This window comes from Peromyscus eremicus, chromosome 8a, assembly GCF_949786415.1.
Source record: "Peromyscus eremicus chromosome 8a, PerEre_H2_v1, whole genome shotgun sequence".
Taxonomy (NCBI): Eukaryota; Metazoa; Chordata; class Mammalia; order Rodentia; family Cricetidae; genus Peromyscus; species Peromyscus eremicus.
In genome coordinates, this window is record NC_081423.1 from 81,300,261 (window position 1) to 81,324,251 (window position 23,991).

General features: G+C 48.2%; 1 protein-coding gene across 1 annotated transcript; it reads left to right on the forward strand.

The window, feature by feature from the left end:
• The first annotated feature begins 4,758 nt into the window (after positions 1-4,758).
• On the forward strand, positions 4,759-23,725 carry Psmd3 (proteasome 26S subunit, non-ATPase 3). Its single transcript, XM_059271703.1, has 12 exons — positions 4,759-5,138; positions 8,020-8,210; positions 8,489-8,626; positions 10,906-11,042; positions 13,042-13,232; positions 13,934-14,037; positions 21,221-21,335; positions 21,418-21,537; positions 21,657-21,760; positions 22,010-22,165; positions 23,114-23,164; positions 23,268-23,725. The coding sequence occupies exons 1-12, from the start codon at positions 4,931-4,933 to the stop codon at positions 23,343-23,345; spliced, it is 1,593 nt and encodes a 530-aa protein (XP_059127686.1). The 5' UTR covers positions 4,759-4,930; the 3' UTR covers positions 23,346-23,725.
• Positions 23,726-23,991: the final 266 nt, after the last annotated feature.

Consider the following 23,991-nt stretch of genomic DNA (forward strand, 5'->3'; position numbering starts at 1 on the left):
TGTGCCCTATCTGTAACACTCCAGGTCACTACAGACCCTCCAGGCTGAAATGCCATGCTCACAGTCTGTTCCCTTCTGTGCTCTACCTCGGCCACCCACTAAGCCCATCTCCTGATGCTTAAATCCTGAAGATACAGAATCATTCAAAAATCTTTGCGAATTTGAGCCATTTCATTAAGAAAAACAAACATCAATTTCCTAGTTGAATCCGTCCCACTTCAATATTATGTCGAAACTAAGACAAGCTATCTTCTTTTTCTGTAAAGGGAATCATTCATTTGTGCCAGGTAAAGAAACAGACATTATCCACATGTACAGGATTCTGCTCACACTGTCCTCAGGCTGGCTGGAAGATGCTCCGAGAACCCAGAGGGTTAGGATGTAGAATGTCCGCTCTACCTTGAGAAGATCATCAAAACAACATGAGTTCATCAACAGCCCATGTTCTCTGGTCCTGGTTGAGGGCTTGGGAGAGGGAAGGGTCTAGAGGTATACGATACAAGCCCCAAACCAAACAACAACAATGAAAAGTTTTCAAGTTCGTTAAGTAAAAAATGCAGGTGATCATAGTGAGACCCTGTGTCAAACTCTTTTAAATTAAGAAAGAGGAAGAGGCTGGGTGGTGGTGGCACAAGTCTTTAATCCCAGCAGGTGGATTTCTGTGAGTTCGAGGCGAGCCTGGTCTACAGAGAGAGATCCAGGACAGGCACCAAAACTACACAGAGAAACTTTGTCTTGAAAAAACAAAAAACAAAAAACAAAAAAACAAAAACAGCAATAACAACAAAAAAAAAAAAAAAAACAAAGAAAAAGGAAGAGGGGGGCTGGAGAGATGGCTCAGCGGTTAAGAGCACTGGCTGTTCTTCCAGAGGTCCTGAGTTCAATTCCCAGCAACCACATGGTGGCTCACAACCATCCGTAATGAGATCTGGTGCCCTCTTCTGGCCTGCAGGTGTATATGCAGACAGAACACTGTATACATAATAAATAAATAAATCTTTAAAAAAAAAAAAAGAAAGAAAAGAAAAAAGAAGAGGGGAAGGAACTCTTTGAGGGTTGATCGACCTTTCACAGGGGTCGCCTAAGACCACCAGAAAACACAGATATTCACATTATGAGTCATAACAATAGCAAAATTACAGTTATGAAGTAGCAACAAAAATAATTTTATGGTTGAGGGTCACCACAACATGAGGAACTGTACTGAAGTGTGGAAGCATTAAGAAGGTTGAGAAGCACTGTTTTAAATGATACTTTCTTTTGTTTTTTTGTTGTTGTTGTTGTTTTTTGTTGTTATTGTTGTTGTTGTTTTGTTTTCAACCCTCAATTCAGGATGGGTGTGGGAGGAAATAGTACAGATAGGCTTGGCCTGTATATCTTAATCCCATCAAATTTCTAGGTTCATATCACCCTTTGCCTAAAGCAGGCTTTGAACATCTGTCACCAGTCTTATTTATTTGCACTTACTTATTGGGGGTTGCGTGTGTGCCATGCCATGCTTGTATGGGTCAGAGGACAACTTTTGGGAGTTGGTTCTCTCCTCCCATCATGCAGGATCCAGGGATTGAAGTCAGTCAGCAGGCAGTGAGCAAAACCGTCTCACCAGGCCACCTGTGTCTCCATCTCCTCCTCCCTCTTACATGTACGGGTATTTTGCCTGCATGTATATATATGTACCACTTGCATGCCTGGTGCTCTTAGAGGCCAGAAGAGAAGTTTGGATCCCCGGAGGGAACTGGAGTATAGACAGCTGTGAACCATCATGTGGATGCTGGGCTCTTCCAGGTCCTCTGGAAGAACAGCTAGTGCTCTTAACCTCTGAATCATCTCTCCAGCATCCTTCGACACACACACACACCCCACACACACACACCAATCTCTTTTAAAGCTTTTTTTTTTTTTTTTTTTTTTTTTTTGGTTTTTCGAGACAGAGTTTCTCTGTGTAGCTTTGCGCCTTTCCTGGAACTCACTTGGTAGCCCAGGCTGGCTTCAAACTCACAGAGATCTGCCTGGCTCTGCCTCCCGAGTGCTGGGATTAAAGGCGTGCGCCACCACCGCCCGGCTTAAAGCATTTTATGAGTAGGATATATCTCCAAGCTCCCGGAGTCAGAATCTCCCACTTCTTACCGACCTCCTTGCCCAGGTCAGTTCCTCCACACAACAAGAACTCATGACCAGCTGCCAAAAGCTTCATGTTTAGCCTTTCTCCCTGATTCTTGGCATCTTCCGAAGTCATCAGGTTCTACTGCATTGTTCTCTGCTGACTTGCTCATCCTTTCCTCGTGATGTAAACTTAATAGAGAGGTGAGCTAACATCTCAACTATCCAGCACGGTAACTTCTTTAATCAAAAGGATGAACAACAAAGCTGGTCTGTTTTCTCCCTTTACCATTCTCGCCCACCTGCAGTCCAGGGTGTCATGAGGGTACTTTAATAAGTTTATCCCTGAGCTCATTGGAAACCTCTGTTCCCTGTCCCCCAGCACTGAGGAGGGAGGGTGAAAGGACAACTTGGAAGAACAGGTCCAGGTGTGTGCCCTAAAACTGGGGCACACAATTCTGTTTGACAAGCGACTTGCCTAATACAGAGAATTATTTGTCACAATAGAATAAAAATAATACAAAAGATAAGTAGGGATACCAGCAAGATGGCTCAGCAGCACTTGCTGCCAGGCCTCGTGACCCGACTTTAACTGTCAGGCCCCACATGGTGTGAGGAGAAGGGACTTCAGAAAGTTGTTCTCTGACTTCCACACATACACTGTGGGAAGAGTGGCCCCCAGCCAACTAAATAAATAAATGCAATTTTAAAATCCTATGCAGTTGCCAGGTGTGGTCGGGCAGATAAAGATCTAGTTGCCTTTTATCCGAGTGCTCTGGAGGCAGAGGGTGAATCTCTGTGAGTTACAGGCCAGCCAGGGCTACACAGGGAGACTGTTTCAAACAAACAAACGAACAAACACAAATGTCCTGAGGATTTAGAAATACAAGAGATGGCCGGGCGGTGGTGGTGCACGCCTTTAATACAAGAGAATATTGTCCGGACACATTCTGCGTCTTCTGAACCCTTGTTAGAGCATGTACTGAGCCAGTCCTGGCTGTTCACAGAGGAGATCAAGTTTCCATGCTGGAGTTTTGTTTGTGCTTTGAGAAACTGCCCCCCCCCCCGTATCTTCAAAACTAGTGCTGAAGGAATGGGAAGGCTTTCTAGTCCAATTTTCTTCCATTTGTGTACCCCACAAAGGACATCATTCTGCTCCCCATTCACAGGTGTCCGGATGTATAAAGGCCTCCGCAAACTGCTCCCCAGAGCCTCTTCCTTCCATCCCCAAACACACTGCATCCCAGAGCAGAACAGAGAGTGTCAACTTTTTGTCAAGGTCCCTGTGACGTGTGTGTGTGTGTGTGTGTGTGTGTGTGTGTGTGTGTGTGTGTGTGTATGTGTCCCATGCTACAGCCCCTGTGTGGAGGTCAGAGAACAACTCTGTGGAGTCAGTTCCCTCATTCCACCTTTCCCCCGAACAGAACTCATGAGTCCTCAGGCTTGCAGCAACGCCTTTATTTGCTAACTCACCTTATTTATCTGGTTGTTTTGAGTTTTTGAGAAGGTGGCAAACTCCCACACTACAGCCCAGGCTTTCCTGGAACTATGTAGCCCAGGCTAACCTGCAAGTAATGACAATTTTCTCAGTCTCCCAAGTGCTGGGATTAACTGGAGGGGAGCATAGTGCCTGACTGGGTACATTATTCTCTCTCTCTCTCTCTCTCTCTCTCTCTCTCTCTCTCTTTAAAGCATTTCTTTATGGGGGTGTGCCACAGCATGCTTGTGGAGGTCAGAGAACAACTTCTGGGACTCAATGGGACTCTTTTCTCTCCTCTCATGGGACCCAATAACAAGCTCATATCTTCACACTTGGTGGCAAGTGCCTTTATCCCCTGAGCCATTTAGCCGGCCCACATTATTATTATTACTATTACTATTACTATTATTTTGAGACAGTCTTTCTATGTAGTTCTGGCTATTCTGGAATTTGCTATGTAGACCAGGCTGGCCTCAAACACAGAGACCTGCCTCCCTAGTGCTGAGATTAAAGGTGTGCGCGCCACATCTGGCCCTACATTACATTCTTGAGCTGGGATTTGCAACAATCCTCTGTGTACTGACCCTGAGCCGTATACAGCGCGGACTCCTATTATTAAATTTGACTAATTCTACGCAAATACACCCTCCCCATCACACTCCCAGGCTGCAGAGATGGTATGCCTTATATTCAGCACTATACAAAAATTTGACAAGGAAGTTCGGATGCCACAGGGGTTGAGCTCAGTTCAACTTAATAGCCTAGCTACAAGTACACAAGCTCCCTTTCTTCCCGGTGCTGGAAGTATCTGGCGGGCGTTGAGAGCGCGAGCCTGATGGATTTCACAAGGGACCTGACCTGCGCAAACTGGGAGAGCTTGCGGGGCTGGGAAGGAAAAAAAAAAAGCCCGGCAACTTGTGATGTCATCTGGATCTGCGCTCCGATAGGCCCTACCTAATTACGTAGTTAGAGTCTGGGGTAGCCCGGGTTGGAGCCTAAGGGGACCTCTCGCGGACATTCAGAGATACGCACTCGAGAGGAAGATAAAATCACCACTCCTAAGCCCCACAAATTCTTGCGGACTCCTCCCCCTTCCTAGAAGATCCGCCTTCATCGTGCACCTCGGCTGTTGATTTCTTTCTCCTCCTCGAAATCGGCCATCTGCTCGCCGGGCCTGGCATTTCCCAGAAGCCCCAGCGCCGGGAAGGAGTTTGCAGCTGCTCGGTCATCGTGCGGCCCGACGCGAGCCCGCGCTGGTGTGCAGGCCCGGCTCTGTGCCTGGTCTCTGGTGTGAGGGTTTAGGCGAGGCCCCTGCCTCGGTCCCCGGACTAGGCCGCGACCCCGGGCGCCATGAAGCAGGAGGGCTCGGCGCGGCGCCGAGGCGCCGACAAGGCAAAGCCGCCGCCGGGAGGGGAACAAGAACCGCCGCCGCCCGCCCCCCAGGATGTGGAGATGAAAGAGGAGGCAGCAGCAGGGAGCGGCTCAACGGGGGAGGGAGACGGCAAGGCAGCCGCGACCGAGCACTCCCAGCGAGAGCTGGACACTGTCACCTTGGAAGGTACGGGAGCCCGCGTCCGGGACATGCCGCGATCACGGGTGACAGCGGCCACGGTGATGCGAGTTCTCCCTGGGACCTCTGCGCAGCCTCCGCCTACCTCGGCTCCCTGTGTTCGGTCCATGGGGCTGGGGTCGGAAATGCCCGCCCTATCACCCTCGACCCCCGCCGGCGACTGAACCTGTTCTCCAGGCTGCGGACTGCTCTCCTCATCTGGGGTTGCATCTTGGTCTCATCGAGCCTTTTCTTCAGTTCTCCCCACTGATCTACTCCATGTACACCCTATCTAACCGATTTTAGCGCCTCCGAAATGTTATTGAGCTCTAGAAATCAGCGTTTGTATTTGTGTCTAAAGAAGCCAGGGTAGCATTACACTGGCCCCTTGGTTTATAAAGGGTTCTGTAGCTCTAGCTTCCTTTAGCGAACTCCCTAGATGAGCTATTTCTACCTTGTGTCGCTTCCTTACTTCTGTAACTGAAGTATCTATAAATTGTCCCGTTGCTCTTTTCCTCTCCCTTGAGGTCCTTACTTCCTTCGTTTCTAAAGAGTTCAAGCACATACACACTTTAACTCCTCAGTTTGTCTTTTGGTTGTTGTTTGTTTGTTTATAGCGCTTACCTGTGGCCTCAACTCCTATAAGCCACCACCATTTCTTTCTTCCAGATGCCAGTTCTCGGGTTCCTGTTGTCTCCTTGTCCCTCTTAAGTTGCAGTATTACTTTTCCCACTTAGTCCATCCTGTCCATGTTTGAAGTGGGTGGGATGAGACTTCTCACTGTGATTCTGTGCAGTTTTCCAAGTTCTAGCGCAAGTGGGACCAGACTCCTTACTGGAATTTTTTCTCTCTCTCTTTGCTTAACTACATGAGAAACTACTTCAAAACATGGAGATAAGCCAAGTTATGCCCCGAGTGGTACTTTTGAGGATGTGTGTGTATGTATGGACTGCATCAACTCCCACTTTAAAACAAAAACAAAGACAAAAAAAACTTGGCAACAGGATCTATGTACAGTAAAGGTCTTTTACCTGAAATAAAAGTAGCCAGTGGTAGAGATGTCACTCAGCATTGCCTGAGTGTGTGTGTGTGTGTGTACACATTTCATTGTAGTTTTTCACTGTAGAAATTTTGAAACATGAGAATTCTAAAGTAACAGGGAGAAAAATTCAACCAGGATTAACATGTTTTCCTGTGTATTTTCAAGCTCTTCTATAATTGGAATCATTGAAGTACACAGTTAGGATCAAGGTATTAGTATGTAAAGATTTTTTTTGTCTTTTTTCATTTAACATGTCCATGAACATTAGGTTCAATTTATTCGAGAAGCATTTATTGACTACTCAGTGTAGTGATTGAGACTGTAAAGTCCAGAATCAGTTTCCCTGTTTGTATAAGTGAGATTATTAATAGCATTAGCTCTTTTGTTGGGTTATTGTGAACGTTAGAATGCATGAACTGTGCCTAGCACATACATAGTAAGTTCATGGTAAGGCCTCTATTCATAGCAGCTGTTGCTATTTGTAATAATTGGTATCACAAGCACCATTGTTAAGTGGGAAGTCTGACTAAGAAACTGCCAGTTGATTGCGTTCTCGTAATTGCTGCACGTTTAAAGTTTTGCATGTTTCTTGCTCTTTTAAGTAGTTTTGCAATCACCATATTCCTAGGTTTTTAATCTACTTTTGTAACTATTTAAATATAGCTTCCTAGAATTTCTGTGCCTAAATCAAAAAGGGTAAACATGTCTAAATTTAAATTGTGTTTGTGTGTATGAGTGTTTTACCTGTGTGTTTGTAAGTGTACCACCTGTGTGCAGTGCCCACAAAGGCCAGAAGAGGACATCTGATTCCCTGGAGCTATAGTTATGGACGGATGTGAGCCATGGGGGTGCTGGGAATAGAACCCAGGTCCTCTGGAAGAGCAGCAAGTACCCAACCACTGAACCATTTCTTTGGCCCCATTTCTAAAGATTTTTATGTTGTCCTGAAAATCTCATTTACATTATAAGTGTTCTTTTCCCTTTATTCTTTGTTTCCATTCCATTTTAAAATATTACTAATTTGGTAATATAAAAATGTTTCTTTTTCAGATATTTGGATACTACCAAAATACAGTCTTCATGTCTTCTATTGGTTTGCCAACCTCTGCTTATGTCCAAATGTCCACTTTTGTTTTGAAGTTATGGCCAGCAGTTTCTCTCTCTTTTTTTTTAAAGATTTATTTATTTATGTGCATTGGTGTTTTATATATATGTATATATACATCTATATATATACATATATATATATATACATATATATGTATATATATATATCTGTGTGAGGGTGTCAGGTTCCCTGGAACTGGAATTACAGACAGTTGAGTACTGGGAATTGAACCTGGGTCCTCTGGAAGAACAGCCAGTGCTCTTAATTGCTGAGCCATCTCTCCAGCCTCCAGTAGTTTCTCTTAGCCAGTTATGTAAGTTCTTTGTAAAATGAGCTGTGAATCTGGCCATGTGTTGCGCTTATTTTTCTCTTGTTGACATGGTTATTCAGAAGGCTTTTTTTGTAGTCACACTCCTCGGTCCGATGTGCCTGTCTCTGAGATTGCTCCACTGTTTACAAAGTCTTTCCCTCGTCTCAGCTCTGATAAATCTCCATGTATTTCTTCTATTGTTTCTCACCTCGTTTCTATGCCTTTCAGCTCTCCTCTGCCCTGTCCCTGCCCCAGTTATAGTTTCCTTGTATCCGGTTATGTCTGAACATTGGTGCACTGCATCCATAAATACTGCTTAACTATTGGGCCGAAAGGGTAAATAGACGTGTTCCGTGGAACTGCTCCCCCAGAGTGGTGGGGGACAGGAGCAACAGGAAGTGACTTCTCTTTCTTCTCCGGTCCTCTGTAGATATCAAGGAGCACGTGAAACAGCTAGAGAAAGCTGTTTCGGGCAAGGAGCCTCGGTTTGTGCTGAGGGCGCTGCGGATGCTGCCGTCCACGTCACGCCGCCTCAACCACTATGTTCTCTATAAGGCCGTGCATGGCTTCTTCACCTCCAATAATGCCACTCGAGACTTCCTGCTGCCCTTCCTAGAAGAAGTGAGTTGGGCTAGTTCAAGGGTGTCTGATAGGATTTGCAGTGTCTCAGGTGTGGTGGCCTTTTGTGAGATTACAGAAATCTTTATTATATCCTGTTGCCAGCCTCCTTGACACTCCAAAGAAAGGACTACCTTTAATTTTGTATCCTCAGCACCTGGCAAATTCTTTGTGCATAGTAGGCACTCAGTAAATGTGCGTCAAAACACGTAGTGAGTGTCCAGTAAACGCATGTTGATTGGTTGGCTGCACTTTTCCATGGTAACCCTGTCCTCCCCTAGCCCATGGACACAGAAGCCGATCTACAGTTCCGTCCACGTACAGGAAAAGCTGCATCAGCACCTCTTCTACCTGAAGTGGAAGCTTATCTCCAGCTGCTCATGGTCATCTTCCTGATGAACAGCAAACGCTACAAAGAGGTACCAGGATGCGGTGGGAATAATTAGCCAGCCCCAGGTCTCTGGGGGAGATGATCTCCAGTGAAGAAGTAGAGGAGATCACTGTAAGCTATCTCTCCTCCCACCTCCCCAAGCTAGGCATGGCGGTGCACACCTGCAATCCCATTGCTCAGAGGCTGAGACAGAAGAGGAGTTCAAGGCCAGCATGGGCTGCATAGTGAGACCCTGTCTCACATTTGCACAGCATAAACTTTCATAGATCTAAGAAATGGTAGCCAAGTAGTGGTGGTACATGCCTTCAATCCCAGCACTCAGAAGGCAGAGGCAGGCAAATATCTGAGTTCAAGGCTAGCCTGGTCTACATAGTGAGTTCCAGGACAGCCAGGGCTACACAGAGAAACCCTGTCTGGAAAAACCAGAAAAAAAAAAAAAAAAGAAAAAGAAATGGCAACTAATCATGCATGGTGCCTGTCTATTACCTCAGCACTCAGGAGGCTGAGACAGAAGGATTGATACACGGCATGTGCACATGCAAATAAAAGTACATATTTGTAAAAATTATATTTTTAAAAGCCAACTCTGTTAGGCTGGAGAGGTGGTTCGGCTGTTAAGAGTGCTGGTTACTGGGCTGGAGAGATGGCTCAGAGGTTAAGAGCACCGACTGCTCTTCCAAAGGTCCTGAGTTCAATTCCCAGCAACCACATGGCGGCTCACAACCATCTGTAATGAGATCTGGCGCCCTCTTCTGTATACATAATAAATAAATAAATCTTAAAAAAAAAAAAAAAAAAAAAAAAAAAGAGTGCTGGTTACTGATGACGAGGACCCAGGTTTGATTCCCAGCACCCACACGGCAGCTCACAACCATATATAACTCCAGCTCCAGGAGATTCAACATCTTCTTCTGGCTTAGCACCAGGCAGGCATATAATGCACCTAGTATACATTAAGGCAAAACACTCATACACTCATCCATGTAATAAAGAACTCTGGCTTTGGGCCTGAAGCATTTCCAGGAAGGAATTGGGTATTCAAGCTGCACTCCAGTTCTCTCACTTGCCAGGTTGGGTCATCTTGCTTGACAGTTGTAGCTACACGGGACATGCAGAAATGACAGGTGTCACTCTTCATGCTCTGTTTTGTTCTTTTTCACGTCACCGTTTTGTTTGCTTGTTTTTGTTTTCGATAAAATCCATCCTTTTGCTGCCTATGGTTGGGTGGTTTCCTGTATACACAGAGGGCTGCACTGCCATCCACACTAACCCAAGGGCGTGTTCCCCGTTCCAGCACAAATGCCACCTTCCCTCGACCCACAGACCACCTGTGTGCTTTCTGAGTGTGCAAGACTGGCCTCCTGCGTTAATACAAAGTCTAAAGATTAGGCAGTGGGTAATGGCATAGCACAGGTCAATGAGTACGTCATTATGTGGTTTTAACTGAAGATGGATGCGAGGATGTCATGTGTGCTTGTGCTGGCAAGCACTGTACCTCTGAGCCGTCCCCTAGCCTCTCGTTTTCCCTGTGTTTTGCTTCAGTGTTTACTCTATAACTCAAGCTGGCCTGAGACTTGCTGCAGTCCTCCTGGTGGAATCACATGTTTGTGACTGGTTAATACTCTTTCGTTTGGTGTTTTTTTTTTTTTTTTTTTTTTTTTGGTTTTTCGAGACAGGGTTTCTCTGTGTAGCTTTGCGCCTTTCCTGGAACTCACTTGGTAGACCAGGCTGGCCTTGAACTCACAGAGATCCGCCTGGCTCTGCCTCCCGAGTGCTGGGATTAAAGGCGTGCGCCACCACCCCCCGGCTTCGTTTGGTGTTTTACCTGCATGTGTAAGGGTGTTGGAACCCCTGGAACTGAAACTGCAGACTGTTGTGAGCCGCCATGTGGGTGCTGGGAATTGAACCCGAGGTCCTCTGGAAGAGCAGCCAGTGTGCTCTTAACCATTGAGCCATCCCTCCAGCCCCCAGCTGGCTATTAGTCTAATGAATATGCCTTCCTTTGTTTATTGTTACTATTTTTGTTTAGTTTTGTTTCTCTAGCCCAGCCTAGCCTCAAACTGGATCTTCCTCTCTCCCAAGTACCAGGGTTACAGGCATGCAGCATCACACTTGGTTCTTTATATGTTCTTGGGTTACTTTGAATGATGCAGATATTAGCATTTATCTATAAGCTTTTGTCTGTAGCTCTTTACAGTTCTCTTGGATATACACCTAGGAGCAGAATTGCTGGCTCATCATACTTCCTCTTTGACCTTTGGAGAATTACTACTTAGTTCTCTTTTACTCCCCTAAACCCCTTTCCAGGCCCAGAAAATCTCTGATGACCTGATGCAGAAGATCAGCACTCAGAACCGCCGAGCCCTGGACCTTGTAGCTGCAAAGTGTTATTATTATCACGCCCGAGTCTATGAGTTCCTGGACAAGCTGGATGTGGTGCGCAGGTATGAGTAGTCAAGGTCTCCATGGGATCAGAGCCATGGTCATCACTACTACAGAGTTGTGGGCCTGGAGAGAATGAGGAACGAGTGGGTGTGAAGGTCTGTCTCAGTCACTGTTCTGTTGATGTGAAGAGACACCATGACCAAGGCAACTCAGAAGGTTTGGTCCATTGTCATCATGGCAGCATGCATGGCTCTGGAACAGTAGCTGAGAGCAACATCCTTGTCTGAGGGGAATGGAGGGCTGCCTTGAGCTTTTGGGGGCGGGCAGTTGAGACAGGGTTTCTCTGTGTAGCCCTGGCTGTCCTGGAACTCGCTCCGTAGATTAGTCTGGCCTCAAATGCAGAGATCCTCCTGCCTCTGCCTCTTGAGTATGTGGATGCTTGAGCTTTTGAAACCTCAGTGACACACTTCCTCTAGCAAGACCACACCTACTCCAACAAGGCCACACCTCCTGACCCTTCTGAGTCTTTCCAATAATGCTGCTCCTTGGTGACTAAGCATTCAAATATGTGCCTGTGGGGGCCATCTTGTTCAAACCAACACAGATACCCAGCAGGTAATGGGTAATCGCTAACATACCCTGAGCTGTGGGGATGGTAATCCTGGGTAAGCAATGGGGATAACCTCTGGACTTTAATGAACTTCCCTTCCGGTCACCCCACAGCTGGGGAGGATTGGTGGGTGAGGTAGAGGTGAAAGGACATACTAGAAATACTTTGGCTTTCTGTTCAAAACCTGCTCCAGCCACCCCAGCCGGAGCCCTTTAGAAAAGCCAGAGTCCTCGTGGTGGTTTCTGAGAACTGAGCTGACCGACTCCTCTTTCTTCCTTGGCTCCCTGTCCTCTCTGCCAGCACACTAGCCTCCTCTTCTTCCTCGGGCATAGCAGAAGTCCCTCCTCAGAGCCTTTGGGCTCTCCTTTGCCCAGAACCCTCTCTCTCCCCACCTCCTTCAAGTCCATCCTTCCCTGTAACCATCTCAGTCCTGTGTGACCGACCGGGCTGTGTAAAAGTCCAACAGCCTGAGTTCATCCCTGAGATCCACATCATAAGAGGGTAAAGCCAGTTCCCTAAAGTTGTCCTCTGACCTCCATATCTGTGCTATTGCACATCACCCATACACAATTGTTAATGTAATAAATAAAAATTTTAAAAAATTAGCCAGGCGGTGGTGGCGCACGCCTTTAATCCCAGCACTCGGGAGGCAGAGCCAGGCAAATCTCTGTGAGTTCGAGGCCAGCCTGGTCTACAGAGTGAGATCCATCCAGGACAGTCACCAAAACTACACAGAGAAACCCTGTCTCGAAAAAAACCAATAAATAAATAAATAAGTAAGTAAGTAAGTAGATAGATAGATAGATAGATAGATAGATAGATAGATGAATAAATGAATAAATGAATAAATAAATAAAAATTAAGTCCCGGGACTGTTGATGGTTCAGTCGGTAAAGACACCTACTGCCAAGCTTGAGGACCTGAATTTGATCCCCAGGACCCAGATGATGGACTGAGAGGAGCAACCCCTGTAAGTTGTCCTCTGACCTTGCACACACACTGTGACCCTCAAGTGCACACACATAGACGTACTGTGAAATGAAACACTGGGGCTGAGAGATAACTCGGCTGTGAAGGCTCAGGCTCACAACCTAAGGACCGAAGGAAAGGAGCCAGCCCGCTCATGCCTCCTGTGTCCCTCTTGCTCTTCCCCTGGTTTCTGCTTAGCTTCTGCCACCTTCTGTCCTGCTGGGTAAACCACACTCTTATCATAAGCCCAAGTGTTGTCCTTTCTAGAATGGTGAATGGTAAATCAGGCAAGTCAGGGTTGTGTTTTGAGACAGGGCTCTGTGTAGCCCTGGCTGTCGTGGAACTAGACAAGTAGACCAGGCTGGCCTCAAACTCACAGAAGCCCACTTACCTCTGCCTCCCAGTGCTGGGATTAGAGATGTTAGCTACCAAACCTGACATGGTTTGAGAGTTTGACATCCCTTTGCTTTCCTTCTCAGTTTCCTGCATGCCCGGCTCCGGACAGCCACCCTCCGGCATGATGCAGACGGACAGGCTACCTTATTGAACCTCTTGCTTCGGAATTACCTACACTACAGCTTGTACGACCAGGCTGAGAAACTAGTATCCAAGTCTGTCTTCCCCGAACAGGCTAACAACAATGAGTGGGCCAGGTACCTCTACTACACAGGTAAGCAGGGGTCCCCACCCACAAAGCTGATGCAGACTTTTCGGGGTTGGCCCGTTTGGTGCAGACAGCACTCATCCCAGATAGATACGGGAGGGACCAGGTCATCAGCTTGAGCTGATTAGCACAGTCCAGGCCCACACATGGGATATTCTCAAATCATCAGGCAAGCAAGAGGCCAGAATATTCTAAAGCCAAGGTGTTTGCCAACAGAGGGGGTAGTGGTGGTTGTGGGGAATAACACCATTTTTGTTTGTTTGTTTGTTTGTTTGTTTGTTTGTTTGTTTGTTTTTTGAGACAGGGTTTCTCTGTGTAACAGCCCTGGCTGTCCTGGAACTTGCGTTGTATATCAGGCTAGCATCGAGCTCACAGAGATCCGCCTCCCTAGTGCTGGGATCAAAGGCGTGCGCCACCACTGCCTGGCCAACACCACTCTTTTTTTTTAAATGCCAACTTTGCTTTAGAGTTTTTTTTTTTTTTTTAATTTATTTATTTATTATGTATACAGTGTTCTGCCTGCATGTATGCCTGCAGGCCAGAAGAGGGCACATTCTTCTCATTACAGGTAGTTGTCAGCCACCATGTGGTTGCTGGGAATTGAACTCAGGACCTCTGGAAGAGCAGCCAGTGCTCTTAACCGCTGAGCCATCTCTCCAGCCCGCCAACACCACTCTTTTGACCCACTCTCCTCTCGTGTCCCCCAGGCCGAATCAAAGCTATCCAGCTGGAGTACTCTGAGGCCCGGAGAACGATGACCAATGCCCTGCGCAAGGCCCCACAGCACACAGCTGTCGGCTTCAAACAGACGGTGAGCCGAGTTCTGCCCTCCCCGTCCTGCTTATCTGATGCTCCTTTGGGTCTGCTTCCCGTGCTGGAGCCCGAGCTTCTTGACCCCCTCCCTCCCTGCCGCTGCCCTACTGTGAGTGCTGGGGCAGCCAGCAGCACCTCGGCTCCTCTGCCAGCTTACGTTCAGATGAGTTTGAAATGTTCCTCATTCCCCAGCACTCTGAGCAGGTATCCCAGGCATGGCCTGGCTTACGTTGATGAGCCCAGGCTTCTACTTGGTCCCTTACGTGCCAGTCTTGATGAGTGTTGTCTGTTCAGGAAATCCAGACAGTCTCATGATTCACAAAGCTGAGGGGCTCCTGTGCACATAAACCTTGGCCACTTCAGAGCCTTCAGACTCTGGTGTTGGTCACCGTGAGTGACAGGAAAGGATAGAGAGGGCGTCTCTCGGTGGTGTTTCAAAGAGAGAAAGAATTAGGCCTTCAGGGACCGTGGGCCTATGTAAAGTATCAGAGCCCGGTTTGGGACCCAGTCTTCCAGCTATAGGCCTGTGTTCCTGCCTCAGCATGGCACCAGCCTCCATTCTTCCCTTGTCAGTGTGGGTGAGCATGGACAGTGATGGGTCAGTGTGCTGGGAAGCATGGTGTTCAATTCAGACTGGGCCAACTTAGTTTTAAAGAATAAGAAATCTTAGGCCGGGCGACGATGTTACATACTTTAATCCCAGCACTTGGGAAGCAGAGCTAGGCAGATCTTTGTGAGTTCAAGGCCAGCTTGGTCTACAGAGCGAGACCCAGGACAGGCACCAAGACTACAAGGAGAAACCCTGTCTCAAAAAACAAACAAACAAACAACAACAACAAAAAAATCAAAAATCTTAAATTTGGAATACTAGTAGAATTTTCACACAAAGGAATTTCCAGACACATAGGACACATGAGCAGCCTGGAAGATTCTTACACTATAAGTCACACACTTAAGTTTCTTTTAAAAAAATCACTAAAAGGGCTGGGCAGTAGTGGCACATGCTTTTAATCCCAGAACTCAGGAGGCAGAGGCAGGGGGATCTCTGTGAGTTCTAGGCCAGCCTGGTCTACAGAGCAAGTTCCAAGACAGGCACCAAAAGCTACACAAAGAAACCTTGTCTTGAAAAAAAAAAAAAATTCACTAAAAGGGAGGTATGGTGGCAGACAATAATCCAGGTAGTTAGGAGGCTGACACAGGAAGGTGGCAGGTTCAAGGGCAGCCTGGACTACATAGTGTAAGACCCTGCCTCAAACAACAAAAATCACCACACATACAGATAATGAAATAGTATGTCACGTGCTGGTGTAGCCCCATGGGTAAGTAGTCTGGTATCTCAAACAAGATGTAAGGATTCATGGCTCCTTACAGTAGCATCCGGGCCAGGATGGAGCCGAGAGAGTTGGGCTGGAATCTTTGGCCACTGTTCAGTAGATGAGGAAGCCTAGGACAATGGAAAAAGAATATGTGTGTGTGTTTAAGGAGAGAGCCTATCCCCTGCTCCACCCCTTTCACAACTTTTTAAAATATATGTTGCAGCTGGGCATAGAGGGGCACAGCTGTACACTCAGGAAGCACAGGCAAGAGCATTAGCATTGCAAGTTTGAGGCCAACCGGGACTGTGTAGCAAGACGCTGTTTACAAAGAAATAGAGTTCATTCTCTCTCTCTCTCTCTCTCTCTCTCTCTCTCTCTGTCTCTCTCTGTGTCTCTCTCGTACTCTCTCTCACACACATATGTGCACATGAGCTTTTTCTCAACAGAGTCTCACTATTTAGCCCTGGCTGGCCTGGAACTCACTGTGTAGACAAGCTAGCCTCTGCCACCCAAATGCTGATTAAAGATGGATGCCACTATGCCCCAGAGTCTACATTTGAACTGTTTCTCAGGTACCAGTGCTGCTGGTAAACGTGAGACTGATTCACTTTCTTTTTTTTTTTTTTAATTTATTTATTAGGTATATAGTGTTCTGCCTACATGTATGTCTGCAAACCAGAATAGGGCACCAGATCTCATTACGGATGGTTGAGAGCCACCATGTGGTTGCTGGGAATTGAACTCAGGACCTCTGGAAGAGCAGCTAGTGCTCTTAACCTCTGAGCCATCTCTCCAGCCCTGATTCATTTTCTTTGGGGATGCCATTCAGCATCCATTAGCCTCTCTGATAGTAAAACGGCGCTGGTTACCTGCACAGAAGTCACTGTCCACAGCCATGACTACCAGAGTTAGAAAGAGCTTTATTAGAAGGGAAAGGCGGGGAGGGTGGGGGGGAGCAGAGCAGAGAGGAAACACAGAAAGAGAAGGGTGGGGGTCTGTGTCCCACCCACCCACCCCCACCCCCACCCCCACCCCCGTAGCTGAGGACCGAACCCGTGTCCCACTTTTTAAGTTGGGGATTACCATGCGGCGGGTACGTAGTTGCCAGCACCCACTGATGATGTAAGACGCCAGACCCTGTAGATTGAAGGCAGGATCTTAACATTCCAGACTTTTTGCTTGTTATAAAAAAAGCGAGTGAGCCGGGCGGTGGTGGCGCATGCCTTTAATCCCAGCACTCAGGAGGCAGAGGCAGGAGGATCTCTGTGAGTTCGAGGCCAGCCTGCGCTACAAAGCAAGATCCAGGAAAGGCGCAAAGCTACACAGAGAAACCCTGTCTCGAAAAAACAAACAAACAAACAAAAAAGGCGAGTGAATAGGAATAGGGGCGTCATCTCTCCTGGAAAAACTGCTTCCAGCTAACTTGGTGGGTGTCAGTTGGCTCTTAGGGGAGGGGTAAGAAAGGGGGCCTTCGAGGTAGACAGGCATCTTGGGATGGTGGGCTGTCCTGCTGCCCTGGAGCCATCCATCCCTCTTGGCTTGGCACCCTGGCCACTTTGGTGTCTGACAGGATGCTGGTGAGACAGGAAAAGCCTGAAGTAGATCCAACCTGTCCAGATGGATTTAAGCTGGTTTCTGGAACTTGGGAAAATTTGCGAACAAATTAAGAAGCACCGGCCGGGCGATGGTGGCGCACGCCTTTAATCCCAGCACTCGGGAGGCAGAGCCAGGCGGATATCTGTGAGTTCAAGGCCAGCCTGGTCTACAGAGCGAGATCCAGGAAAGGCGCAAAGCTACACAAAGAAACCCTGTCTCGAAAAAAACCAAAAAACAAAAAACAAAAAACAAAAAAAAAATTAAGAAGCACCGTGAGAAAATTAGTGACCATTGTAGTGTTTAGTACTCTGCTTGTATTGGTTAGTGTTAATGGAGAGACAGAGAGATTGGAACATGTTTTTAAGCTTTATCAGAGACAGATTATTTTAAGGCACCTGTTTCCTTTACTAGTTGAGCATTTAGGAGACACAGGTGACCAATTGTTGAGAGCATTTAACAGTAATAGATGGTTACATTAAAGTCTGTTTTCGCAGAGCCCAGACGCTTTTGGGTCTGGGGGTGTAAATACCTTTTAGCTGTTACAGTTTCTTACTTGATGATCTCTGGACTCCAGTTCTGTGGTTGTCCTGTACCATTAGCTGAGCAGTGAGTTAGGAGAGGAACTGGGAAGAGAAAAGCTTGTGATGCATGAGAACTTATTTCTTTCAAATTAGGGACAAGGCAGGGATCAGGGACCTGTCTGTGTGCATGAGGAGGAGAAGCGCTTCTGACAGGTCTGGAGTGAGGCACGTGGAGGGAGCAATGAAATGAAAGCTCCTCCCTTAGCTGGAAATTTTTTTTTTCATTAAGTAACCCTGAAAGTGCAATTAAATCTGGTGAGGTGGGTAAGGCTGTCCTCCCTACCCTGACAATAGGGAAACAAGGAGAGATGACACCCCAAAACTCCCAGGACTGGGCCAGTGGTTCTGGTGTCCAGAAGGAAAGAAACGGATCACTTCCATGCTGCATTCTGGGTTCCCTGTGAGCCTGTGGCCAAGCCTAGGTCTGCTGGAGGTCTTAGCTTGATGTTCCCATGCCATCTTGGTGCCTGGGTACAGTCAGCTGACTGGTTGTCTTTCTAGGCGGCACTTTGAACAAGGCTCAGTTGATGGCCTGGCAGGGCATGCACTAGCCCGCGTGGGCCCTTTTTTTTTTTTTTTTTTTGACTTAAAACAGGGACCCAACGGCTTTCAGGAGCCAGCGTGTGCCAGCAATTTTGTTTTCGGGCTTTTTTTTTTTTTTTTTTTTTTTTTTATCTCTCCCCTGGTATACCTTGAATGCCACAGATGGAACTTTCTCCTGTGGGGTCAGGAGCCTCGCTCTCCAGATGCTTAATTTTTAGTCCCATGTCGGGGAGGTAGACCTTCCAGGAGGCAGGCTATAAACTGATCTCTGGCTAAAGAGCCATTCTTACTACTGTGATCCCCATGTGGGGTTTTTTTTTTTGTTTGTTTGTTTTGTTTGTTTGTTTTTGTTTTTTGTTTTTTTGGTTTTTCGAGACAGGGTTTCTCTGTGTAGCTTTTGTGCCTTTCCTGCAACTCACTTGGTAGCCCAGGCTGGCCTCGAACTCACAGAGATCTGCCTGGCTCTGCCTCCCGAGTGCTGGGATTAAAGGCGTGCGCCACCACCGCCCGGCCTCCCATGTGGGTTTTGATCGTAAACTTATTTGCATGGATCTAGTCTACTTCCAGACCCGTCCGTGCCTCTCACGACAGCTTGAGAATGAGTGAGAGGAGTTAAAGGTGAGTTAGGGTGAGAGTCAGCAGAAGCAGCCCACCCACTGCTGGAGAGCGGAAGGTGGAAGTCAGATAGACAGAAGTGGTTGAGCATGGCAGGGGACCGTAGGGGGAGAGAGCAGGGTTCAGAGCTTCAGTAGAAAGCTTGGGGATAAGGTAACTCTTTTCATTTACCCGTTCGCTCGCAGAAATTCCCATGAAGCTGTTATGTGGCCAAATTTACTGGTATCCACCAACTTTACTGGTATCCGCCCCTATGTCCCATGGCTGCAGCCGAGAGAGGAAAAATAAAAAATTAAAATAACAAACCAGGATCCCAGGCTCCTACCTCAAGCGTCCCTGAGGCAAAGAGAAGAATCTATGAATCAGCACAAGTTATTCCCACCTTTGTCAAGAGAGGAATAAGGGCTGGGAGTGTACACAGTATGTGGACCCCCCGGAGATCCAACAGCATTGACCCCTTCATCAAGGGAGAGAATGTGTTGTTGCCAGCACAGCCCGAGGACCCCGGGAGGTCCGGCATGAGGAATATAAGTCAGGCTGCAGCCGCAGGAAACAGGATTCACCAATCGCATGTGTGGTGGAGATGCGGAGGTGGTGGGTGTGGTGTGTGGGTCCAGCAGCTGGGAAAATGAAAAAAGGAGATCTGGCAGTCGCAGGTCCTCGGCTAGGCTTCTGACATTCAGCACTGGATGCTGAGTGCGCAGAATTTCCTGTCCAAGTTCACGGTACCAAATGATAGTAAAATGGGGCTGGTTACTGGTGGAAAAGTCACGTTCACAGCCATAACTACCAGAGTTAGAAAGAGCTTTATTAGAAAGAAGGAGGGAATAGGAGAGGAGCCAGGCCTGGGGGGGGGGGCAGAGCAGAGAGGAAACACAGAAAGAGAGGGGTGGGGGTCCACACCTGGCTTTTTTTTTTTTTTTTTTTTTTTTTTTTGGTTTTTTTTTTTTTTGTTTTTTTTTTTTTTTTTTTGATTTTTTGAGACAGGGTTTCTCTGTGTACTTTTGGTGCCTGTCCTGGATCTTGCTCTGTAGACCAGGCTGCCTCGAACTCACAAAGATCCTCCTGGCTTTGTTTCCCAAGTGCTGGGATTAAAGGCATGCACCGCCACCGCCCGGCTGATGATGTAAGATGCTGCTCATGTACAGGATCCCAACACTCTCCACCATAAACCTTAAAAGACAAACTTTCGAAGTAGGTCTGGGAGAAATTTAGGGAAGGAAGTAGGGGATGAATATGGTCAAAATACATTTTAGGAAATTTTCAAAGAATAAAAATATAAAGTAGGGGCCTGGAGAGATGGCTCAGAGGTTAAGAGCACTGACTGCTCTTCCAAAGGTCCTGAGTTCAATTCCCAGCAACCACATGGTGGCTCACAACCATCTGTAATGAGATCTGGTGCCCTCTTCTGGCCTGCAGGGATATGTGCAGACAGAACACTTTATACATAATAAATAAATAAATCTTTAATATATATATAAAGTAAGAAAAAGCAGATATATTGGGCCAGGCTTCCTGGTGCATGTCAAATTCTAGGACTTGGGAAGTTGAGGTAGGAGTATTGTTCCTAATTCTATGGTGAGTACAGGGCTAACCCAGGCTATAACCTAAACTGTATAAGGAAAGCCTGTCTTTTGAAAAGGCAGACATAAATTTGCTCCCTTCCACTTCTGAGGCTAAAGCCTGACAGGAGGTCTTACTGGGCAGCAGCAAAGCACGGGTGGGTGGGCGTCCTAACCCCGCACTGTGTCATTCCAGCCTCTCCTTCCCTCTCATCCTCTGTAGGTTGTTTGTTTGTTTGATGTGTGTGTGAGAGAGGGAAAGGGAGGGAGGGAGTATTAAGAGTCTCCACATAGCCCTGGATGCCCTAGAACTCACTGTGTAGACCAGGCTGGTCTCAAATTCACGGAAATCCTCCTGCCTCTGCCTCCTGAGTGCTGGGATTAAAGGTGTGTGCCACCACGCCTGGTCTTTTTTTTTTTCAGAGCTGAGGACCGAACTCAGGGCCCTGTGCTTGCTAGGAAAGTGCTCTACCACTGAGCTAAATCCCCAGCCCCTCTTTTTTTCTTAAAGATTTCTTTTTATTTAAATGTGTGTGGGATGTCTGTCAGTGTGCACCGTGTGTCTGTGGGTTCCCGCAGAGACCGAAGAGGACAACATCAGATCCCCTAGAGCTGGAGTTTCAGGCAGTTGTGAGCCACCGTGTGTGTGTGTGTGTGTGTGTGTGTGTGTGTGTGTGTGTGTGTGTGTGTGCGTGTGCTGGGAACCAAACGCCTGTCCTCTGCCGGAGCCGCAAACATGCTTATCTGCTGAGCCATCTCCGCATCCCTCGCTCCCTTTTAAATTCATTTGATTTAGTTTCTGTGTACACATGTCCGTCTACCTGCGTGACTGTGTACGCCACCATCCTGCCCTCCCTCTTCCTCTGTGTGTCTGATGAGATCAGAGCCCCATTCATGTTCCCCATGTACAAGCTCCCTGCCCACTGTGCTCCCTGCCCACTGTGCTCCCTGCCTGTCACCCTTCACAGGTGCACAAGCTTCTGATTGTGGTGGAGCTCCTGCTGGGGGAGATCCCAGACCGCCTGCAGTTCCGGCAGCCCTCCCTCAAGCGCTCTCTCATGCCCTACTTCCTCCTCACCCAAGGTAAGGCTCATCCCGCAGAGCCCGCCCTGGAGCCCGTGTGTATACCCATTACATCAACTAAGCCACTCCTGTGCCCTCACAGCTGTTAGGACAGGAAATCTTGCCAAGTTCAACCAAGTCCTGGATCAGTTTGGGGAGAAGTTTCAAACAGACGGGACCTACACCCTAATTATCCGACTGCGACACAATGTGATTAAGACAGGTGTGGATTTGGGTCTGAACAGGATGCGGATGGGCTTTCTTCCTGGGACGGGCAGCCTCGTGGGTAGGTGGGTGGTAACCCATCTGTGCCCACCTGCCCGTCCACTGCTGCTCCCACAGGTGTGCGCATGATCAGCCTCTCCTATTCCCGTATCTCCCTGGCGGACATTGCCCAGAAGCTGCAGCTGGATAGCCCAGAAGATGCAGAGTTCATTGTCGCCAAGGTGGGGCTGGCTCGGGAGCCACAGCGGCCAAGGATGTGGCCTTCCTGCTGGTCCAGTGGGCAGGAGTATGAGGGACTTGGCCAGAGGGTACTGCAGTAGCCCAGTCCCGTCAGAAAATGCCAGGAGCTGTAGCCAAGCCAGGAGGTTGTAAGAAGGAGAATGAGTCTGGGCATGAGTGTTAGGACAGAGGACCAGAGCAGCACAACAGTCTGGCAGACGGTGACCTTTCCTCCCTTTGGGAGCCCACAGGCCATCCGGGACGGTGTCATTGAGGCCAGCATCAATCATGAGAAGGGCTACGTTCAATCCAAAGAGATGATTGATATCTACTCTACCCGGGAACCCCAGCTAGCCTTCCACCAGCGCATTTCCTTCTGCCTGGACATCCACAACATGTCTGTCAAGGTGAGGCGCCCTTGGCTATGATTGGGCTCGTTGGCATTTATGTCTTCTCTCCCCAGAACATTCAGGGAAGCCTGACTTGGTTAGTGCCCATGTCCTAGCCCATGTCTAAAAATCACTGATGTGCATCGGGGCCGTAGGGACAGAGGACTCAGCCAGTGCTCCCTGGCCCTGGCAGCAGGACTGAAGGGCCTTCTGTCCTGTGGGGTGTCACCAGGCAGGAGCAGCAGGGCTCCCAGCGTTAAGGGATCACCTCTGTGAGCCCTTGTCTTGTGAAACAGATGGTGAATTGCTGCCTGGCCGGCCTGCTTCAGGGATGCCAAGACAGTTACTCCACATGGAGCACTTGGCCGGGCTCACCTCTATAAACCATGAGGTGGCATTTAGTTCCACGGAAGGTTCGAATCCCTTCTGTGCCTAGACACAGTTTGGTCCTGCTCTGGCCTGGTCTTCCTCTTTACCCAGGAACCAGGGTATTGCTGCCTGCCTTAAAATCTGGCAAAGTACACTCTGTAAACGTGCGAGGCCCTTTGTGATCAAGTCATTTCTATCCTCACCTTTAACATCTGGTAGTATAAGAATTCAATTCTGAACTGGTGTGATGGTGCACATTTTAATCTCAGCACTCGGGAGACAGAGGCAGGTGGATCTCTATGAGTTTGAGGCCAGCCTGGTCTACACGGTGAATTCCCGGCTCACCAGGGCTATGTAGAGAGACCTTGCCAATAGATAGGTGGGTGGGTGGGTGGGTGGATGGATGGATGGATGGATGGATGGATGGATGGATGGATACATACATACGTACATATGTACATACGTACATGCATAGGTAACTTCCCACCTAGACAGGCGGGTGGCCATGGCCCACCGTGTTCAGGCCTTGGTGTCTGGGGTAGACAAAGGGCATGCCAGTGACTCCTGCTTCTCTCTTTCTCTACCTTCTGTTTTCAGGCCATGCGCTTTCCTCCCAAATCCTACAACAAGGACCTGGAGTCGGCAGAGGTGAGCAAGAGTGAAGGGTGGACCTTTTCAGAGGGAAGCCGGGAAGGCAGGAGGGCAGGGTAGCCCCTCCCTTGGGTGAAGCCGGCAGCTCCTCTCTCTGCAGGAACGGCGTGAGCGGGAGCAGCAGGATTTGGAGTTTGCCAAGGAGATGGCGGAGGATGATGACGACAGCTTCCCTTGAGCCGGGGCCTGGGGAGGGGTGGGCTGAGTGGAGACTGGCTTTTGTCTTTCCCTCAGGGGTCCCCTGCCCGGGAACCTGGTCTCCTTTTCCCACACACAGCTCAGACTGCATATGTGCTGTGCGGGAGGGTCAGGGATGCCGGGAGCCAAGTCTCCCCCTCTTGTTGCCATGCCTCTCTGTAGCTGGTGACAATACACTGTGGGCAGAACAGGTGACAGTCTCCTGGAGGCAGGGTCCTGCCTAATGGTGGTGTAGGCAGCAGGAGGGGACGGGCAGAACCGTGGATTAGGGTGTGGACTAGGGCCTGAAGTTGGGACATGTTGGGTTGTATGTTTTTGAAGCTTCAATTATGATTTTTAAACAATAAAAAGTTCTCCAAAGCTCCTTGCACTTGGTGAGTTACAATGTTGACAAACCCAGGTGGCTTTCTTTCATCGGCATCCTAGCCCCAAGTGTGATCAGGGTCCAGCGGATCTGCAGTGAAGGACGACAGGTAGGGGAACTGAGGTCAGGAGGCCCAGGTTTAGGGCTCTCAAATGTCAGGCAGATGGATGAGTGTCCTAGGCTTCTCTGCACCCGCCATCAAATGAAGGACTAGACTTTGCCTCCTGGTCTTCAGATCAGAACCTAAACTTCCAAGAGGCTC

Bases quoted from the DNA above. Each gene is read 5' to 3' on its own strand.
- Psmd3 (XM_059271703.1), top strand. From the start codon at position 4,931: ATGAAGCAGGAGGGCTCGGCGCGGCGCCGAGGCGCCGACAAGGCAAAG. The intron at 5,139-8,019 runs GTACGGGAGCCC...GGTCCTCTGTAG, and splicing joins GGACACTGTCACCTTGGAAG to ATATCAAGGAGCACGTGAAA. The intron at 21,336-21,417 runs GTAAGGCTCATC...GTGCCCTCACAG, and splicing joins CTACTTCCTCCTCACCCAAG to CTGTTAGGACAGGAAATCTT.